General features: G+C 42.1%; 2 protein-coding genes across 2 annotated transcripts; one reads left to right on the forward strand and one right to left on the reverse strand.

The window, feature by feature from the left end:
• Positions 1–13: 13 nt before the first annotated feature.
• naa20 (N-alpha-acetyltransferase 20, NatB catalytic subunit) lies at positions 14–2,073 on the forward strand. The gene is made up of 6 exons (XM_048250040.1): positions 14–124; positions 493–517; positions 644–734; positions 1,167–1,302; positions 1,386–1,531; positions 1,701–2,073. The coding sequence occupies exons 1-6, from the start codon at positions 72–74 to the stop codon at positions 1,784–1,786; spliced, it is 537 nt and encodes a 178-aa protein (XP_048105997.1). The 5' UTR covers positions 14–71; the 3' UTR covers positions 1,787–2,073.
• crnkl1 (crooked neck pre-mRNA splicing factor 1) lies at positions 2,072–7,009 on the reverse strand. Its single transcript, XM_048250039.1, has 14 exons — positions 6,823–7,009; positions 6,299–6,451; positions 6,097–6,188; positions 5,808–5,966; positions 5,527–5,693; positions 5,149–5,327; positions 4,859–5,029; positions 4,454–4,645; positions 4,030–4,089; positions 3,849–3,929; positions 3,509–3,748; positions 3,287–3,388; positions 2,841–3,089; positions 2,072–2,598 (listed from the first exon to the last, which is right to left on the reverse strand). Exons 1-14 carry the CDS (start codon positions 6,868–6,870, stop codon positions 2,179–2,181), a joined length of 2,313 nt encoding a protein of 770 aa, XP_048105996.1. The 5' UTR covers positions 6,871–7,009; the 3' UTR covers positions 2,072–2,178.
• Positions 7,010–7,052: the final 43 nt, after the last annotated feature.

Consider the following 7,052-nt stretch of genomic DNA (forward strand, 5'->3'; position numbering starts at 1 on the left):
AATGACGCTGGGGGTAAAAGTTGAAAGGTCATAGCTGCTGGCTAGCCTGGCTGCAAACTACACACGCCAAAATGACAACATTACGTGCGTTTAACTGCGACGATCTTTTCAAATTTAACAATATGTAAGTGTAGTATGCGTCACATTTCCGTATCAACTGTATTTGTTCAGATTTGTATTGCCACTGCAATAATACAATGCTTCTTACATCGAATGTTATCTGTTAGCTGCTAGCTACATTAATCTGCTTCTCTCAAAGACGCTTATATTATGATATATTGATATATCACAAACAATAATTGTGGAATTGATTACACGTAAGTTCTTCCATTTGAATTAGTTAACGTTAGCATTAGGTAGATGAAGATGGTTGAAACCACAGTCAGCAGGGCAGGCAAGCTTAGACACGTTACCTAGTTAGCTAGCTGGCTTTAGCATTTGCATCCGTGCGTTAAACTGTGAACTTTACATTCATTGTCTTTTCTTTTCAAGCAATTTGGACCCCCTGACAGAGACTGTATCCTTTATTATATACTCAGGAGAAAATGAATGCATTGTTTTCACGAGCGTTCTAGCCTGTATCATTTTCTGTTGTGTACTAGCCTACAAACGGTATATTTCTCCTTTACTAGTTGCTTTGCAGTATGGTATACCATTCTACTTACAGTACCTGGCCCATTGGCCGGAGTATTTCGTTGTTGCAGAGGCACCCGGCGGTGAGCTGATGGGTTACAGTAAGTATTAATCAGGGTTGGATCTCCTGTGATAACTGGACTTTACATGTTCAGTGACTAGCATTGTTTGTATTTTGATGATCAGATCTATCTATACTATCTATGGTATACTGATTATGAACACCAGATTAGACAGAAATAGTATTTTTTCTTTGTTTGTATTGCAAATTGTGACAATGTAATAAATACCAGTGAAGGACAGGGAATGAATAAATAACGTAACAGTCGAGGACCCTTTCAAGAGAGTTACATTATCAGCATCATAGTTGGCCCCACAAGACTTCCTTTTTAACATTCCATATGTTATCTTAATATAGAGGAAGTAGATTGGGGCCCAAATAGAACGTTCAAGCATTGTTTTTATTTTTATTGTTGAAAGGTCAGTAATGTCTGATATGTGCACTGATGAGAAATGGACTTGTATTCTCTCAGTCATGGGGAAGGCAGAGGGCTCTGTGGCCAGAGAGGAGTGGCACGGGCACGTCACAGCACTCTCCGTAGCCCCAGAGTTCCGTCGGCTGGGACTGGCCGCCAAACTTATGGAGATGCTGGAGGAGATATCAGAGAGGTATCCATTAACCTGATGTCCTGGAATATTATATGTGAGAGAAAGGTGGCTTTGGCTAATCTTCTTTTGTCATGATCTTTTAGGAAAGGTGCTTTCTTCGTTGACCTGTTTGTTCGCGTCTCCAATCAAGTGGCGGTGAACATGTACAAACAGTTAGGTTACAGTGTGTATCGCACAGTTATAGAGTACTACTCAGCAAGCAACGGTGAACCAGATGAAGATGCATATGGTAAGTGTTGGTGTTAGGCAGGTAGAAAAATCCCAAAAGTGCAACTGTTGTCAAACAAGTAGCACATTTTGGATTACTACATTGTTACATACGAATTAGTAGGGTTATTACCTATTATTCACCTTGTGATATGTTGATTGTCCACTATCTTCTTGGTCTATCTTTGCAGATATGAGGAAGGCCCTATCGAGGGACACAGAGAAGAAGTCAATTATCCCATTACCACATCCTGTCCGACCAGAGGACATAGAATAGCACAGGACCGTGTCTCTTTTAAGGCATCGTATCAACCCATATTGGGGGAAATGTTTTTATTAGTTCATCCTTTGCTTGAAGAATTGAATGATCGTGCTGATTTTTTTTTTTTTTTTTTTTTTTTTTTTTTTTATGCCTGAGAGTCACTGTGAACACTATTTAAGCCTTTAGTTTCCCCAAGAAAAAAAGACACCCTCGGAATATGTCAGCAAGGAGATGACACCTATAACGATTCTTATACTACTGCTGCTGCTTTGAAAGCATCTGAAATAAAGAGATCTTGTGCACATTGTTTCTTTGTTTATTTTCTTGTAAAAACATATTAGAAATGAATTTCAGCAGTATATAGGGTCCCAAAAGTCCATGTTTTGTGAAGGAAAAGGGCTGAAGAATTAGTCGTCCTCTGAATCGGATCTCTTTTTCTCCTCCTTTTTCTTCTTTTCGTCTTGATCACTGTCGCTGCTGCTGTCTGTCTCGCTGCTGCTCTCCTGCTCGTCATCTCGATCATCATACCCGTTCTCCTCTGAGGGCTCTGCTGGTGGCGACCCCCGGCCCTTGCTAGGTCCGGCCAGAGGACTCTCCTCCATCTCCTTATCCTTTTCCGTCTCCTTGTCCTGTTGGTCTTCGTCTGACTCCTTCTCCTGGTCTTCGCCCGACTCCTGTCCTTCTTCCATCTCCTCCTCGTCCTTCTCCTCCTCCTGCTCTTGCTTCTTCTTCCACATCTTAGCCATGGCGAGAAGCTTGAGATTGGGCTGGTTCGCCGTGTCCTCTGGGAAGATGTAGTCGTAGTACTCCTCCCAGCCTGCGTCCGACTAGTAAGGGTAGAATAAAGAATAAGTTTCCTCCAAAAACCCCAAAAGGACACTTTTACATTGCCATACATTACATGTTTTACATCTAATCCTATAAATGAAACAGGAACATCTACATGGATTTATATGGAACCACAAGTTACAGAGCTGCATAAAGGAGCCTTTTCACTAAACCATCAACATCACTGACAAGGACAAATGTCCAATCCCCACTTCAACACCCCATACATGGCCTTCCTTACCCCATCCTCGGCAGTCAGCTTCCTCCTTCTCTTGACCTTCTCGGGCAGCAGCTTTCTGACCCTCTCCCGTGTGGTGAGCGAGCCAAACTCCTGCTCGAAGTCCCTCCAGGACTCCAGCAACATCAGGCGCTCCTCCTTCTCCTCGCAGCTGCGCAGGCCCTTGTTGGCCTCCTCGTAGATCTGCCTGCACTTCTGCAGGCGGTCAACGCTGTCAATGGACAGCTCAAACTGGGCATAGCTGACCCAGACCTGGAGGCAACAACCATTGTAGAACATGTTCATATGCCACTTGGGTTTGAAGAAATGCGGTGACCAATCTAACCGTGCAGTTATTCAATTCCTATACTTGTTAAGCAAATCTGTTTAGGCAGTTGGCAGCTGAGATGATATCTTGAGAATTAACATGCCACTTTAGTAGACACTACATAAAGTGAGACCATACATACCTTGACATGTTGAGTACGCTGCAGCAGTCTTTTGTAGAGTTCTCTTGTATTGTCATACTCCTCTTGCTCGATTTCAAAGTCAATGTATGACTTCCACAACACCTTAAAAAAAATCACAAGACATACAAATTACTGAAACATCAAAAGGTAGTCAGTCATTCTCGTGTCAGACTGGAGTGAAAACAGTGACTGAGAAGCAATCGGACATAATTGGAGCCGTACCTCAGGCATGTCCAAACGGGGTTGCCCAATGGCCAACTCAAAAATGCCTCGAGCTCGGTCAATGTCTCCCAAAATAGTCTCCAGCTCCGCAAACTTGATCCAGGTGGTGCAGTTCTCTGGGCTGTACTCCAGGTACTTCTCGTACAACTTCCTGCATCTGTCAAACTCTCTCAGTTGCAATTCCAGCTCGATGTAGCCCTTGAACAGCTTGTTTTTGGGGCTCTTACCGATGGCTGTACCCTATTGACAGAAAACAGTGATACTTCAGTGTGAGTAGCCACAACATATTAGTAAGTGAAAAGGACTTGAATTGAATAGAGGAGAGGGGAGAACACTTTACCAAGCCTCGCCTTGCACCCTGAAGATTTTTCTGCCGAATTTCAAACTGAGCATATAGCAGCCACATCTTGGCAAATGTGAACTGGAAGAAGTGCACATGAATGGTAATGTTACATCATTCACTGTCACAGTAACAAAAAACAAATTTGTGAAATGTTCAAGGTCATATCAGGGGACAATACCTTTTTGTGAGGGATGAGCTCCAAACATGCTTGGTACACCTGTCTTGTTCTTTCAGGGTCCTGTGTAATGAACAGATGCTGAGCAACCACTCAACAATACAACTGAACAACACTTCAACATCCATTCATCTTATATAAGGATCACTGTCTACTACTTGGGTAAAAATTACATTTCGTTCAATTTCCAAAACCAAAACACTGAAACAACCAAATATGTTGGTACTGGGTACTATGTACGATAGTGGGAATTTAACAAAATGTAATACTGCTCAGAATTTCACAGCAAACATTTAAACATTGTGTTAGCGTCTGCTGCAACAATTAGCTTCCACTATAATCAATGGAACTGGCTACACCAGGTGTGACAGCAACGCATACATTTGAAAAAATTCACTCAGAGGAAAACGGAAGTGGTCTGCCTCACCTTGACCTCCAGCTCCTCATAGAGGGCGTAGTTGATCCACAGGTAAATGTACCGGCGCCAGTGACGCTTCTCCTGGATGGGTGGGATGTTGGCAATCGCTCGCTCGTACACCTCTCGCACACCGTCTGGGTCAGCGTCACTTTCCACCAGCCGCAGGTAGTCGAACCAGGCGTCGTAATTATGGGGATTTGCCTAATCAGACAAAGTACTCAAATACTGTCTCATACATTTTCACAACTAACAAAATCCCTTTGTACTTAAAAAAACACTATTCTCTAAATATTGTATTTGATAATACAAGACAATAGAAACTGTAATTTGACTGCAAAATGCATTCAAAAGGTGTGATTATGAACCAAATTTAAGTGTGGTTTAATCAAAGCGGTTTCGCTTTGGATACTTTACCTTGACTTCTTCCTCATACTGAAACCTTCTTTTGCTGACAATGACATCCTCAATTCCTCTCCTGTCACCAAACTTCTTCTCAAACATAGTGTAGTTCTTGAAGAGCTCCTGAGCTTTCTGCTTGGGGATCCGGTCCAAGGCATACTTGTAAACTACTCTGACTCGCTCAAACTAAAGAAAGACAAAAGACAACAAAGTGAATTTAATGACAATATAATTTACATTACATGTATACATTTATTCACAATTACTGCACTGATAGCCCAAAGGTGATCCATTATATGACCTACCTCCTTTTGCTTCTCCTCGAATCTCGCAAATGCCACATAGAGATGTTCGTCGACGTACTCCTCTCCAAAAAACTCTACAGCTCTCTCAAACACCTTCCTTCCATGGGCAATGTAGCCATGCTTCTCCTCAAAGTGTGCATACTTGATCCAGTTCTTGACCTCTGGATGTACAATAACAAGTGCACTGTGGTCAAGGAACTCAACCAAATTAGATGATGTGCCAGTATGGTACACTGTGCTGCACAGTACTTTAAGCAATAACCAACCACTTTTAGGTAACCTGTTGACCACATCATGGTGCCAGAAAAATGCCTACTTCCTGTTCATAACCACCATTTACACAGAAAATACACTCATAATGCAATTTGAAAAGGATATATTTCTCGTAGATGAGACGGGCCTTTTCCACTTCCTTATAGCGCAGTTCAAAGTTGATGTAAGAATGCCACGCCTGCTCCTCTGGTTCCCACTCCATCCATCTCTCAAACACCTGTCGGCAGCCAGCCACATTCCCCAGCATCTCCTCCATATACGTGTACTTGTACCTACAAAAAGGTTCAAATAATCAATACAGGATTCAAGGAGATGTGATATAAAGTTCCTTTTGAATATGCACTCTATATGTCATGGAAAGGAGACAGTAGACGGGAGGACCTCACCAGAATGCGTTGACTCGAGGCAATATGGTGATGGCTCTGTCCCAGATGTTGCGTGAATGGTTCACCTGGCGATTCTTCATCTCCATCTCGGCATATTTCAGCCAAAGGGTGATGTTTCGGTGATCTACATCCAGAGCACGCTCGTAGATAGACCGAGCCCTAGAACCAATCAAAGCCATCTTTAGAACCACACTAAAGAGAATAGCTCTAAGGTATTTTCAAGTGACTTACATATGTCAGCTATATTTCAAGGGATCACATTGTCCACAATATCCATACAACTTTTTACCTTTGGACTTCTTTTAAACTCTCTTCCCATTGTGCGTATTTGATCCAATTGCTTATGACAGTTCGGTTTTTCCTTATGTTGTCCTCAAACCCCTATGACAGGTGATGTAAATGTATGGTCGAACATTTAGAACATGAACAAAATCTTCAGGCAACGGTCGAACATTTAGAACATGAACAAATATTCATAAACGTTTACTCACCTTCCGCTTCTTTAACTTGTAATCATTTAGCTCTTCTTCGTCAGTGATCTTCTGCTTTGGTGGCGGTGGCAGAAGCTCAAGTTCTCTCTCTTTTGCTTCTCTCAAGAGCTGCTCAGCTGTGATTTGTACCTCCGCTGGGGCTTTGTTTTTGACCTATGATAACAGACAACACAAACCAAACAAATCAGCTAGTGTTGCAGCACTAGTTCAAATTGGCACTAGTTTAATAGCTTTAGTACACCTTAAGCTACCGGTTATCTGTCTCTGCATTCAACGAGCATTGAAGTTACACGAAGCTAGCTAGTCAGTCAGCGTTAACTACGTAGAAGTAATTCTTGAATGGTTAATTAACAAGTAGGCTCCGTGCTACACGGTGAAACACAACACTGCATCTTGCTTGTAAACTAACTGAACATCTGCAAATAGTTTGATTGACGTTAGCTTTGCATACAATATAAGTAACGTTGTCATAACGTTATGCTAACAAGCTAAATTGTATTGACCAGAAAAACACAAGTTAGTACCTTTGCAACTTTAGGTATTCTCTGCTTTCCTGCGGCGGTGGACGCCATTTTTGAATTGTGTTATAGATCAGCAGTAAAAAACAATCAAATAACCGATTAATTAAGCGTTTCAAAAACAAAATCTTATCTCATGTATTCGATGCGTGAGGTTTCCGCCATTACACTTTGGCGAACGTGTGACGTAACACGTCAGACGCAAACTTTGACCTCCCACCAATCACACCTTTCAT

The sequence above is a fragment of the Alosa alosa genome, chromosome 8, assembly GCF_017589495.1.
Source record: "Alosa alosa isolate M-15738 ecotype Scorff River chromosome 8, AALO_Geno_1.1, whole genome shotgun sequence".
In the NCBI taxonomy this organism is placed as follows: Eukaryota; Metazoa; Chordata; class Actinopteri; order Clupeiformes; family Clupeidae; genus Alosa; species Alosa alosa.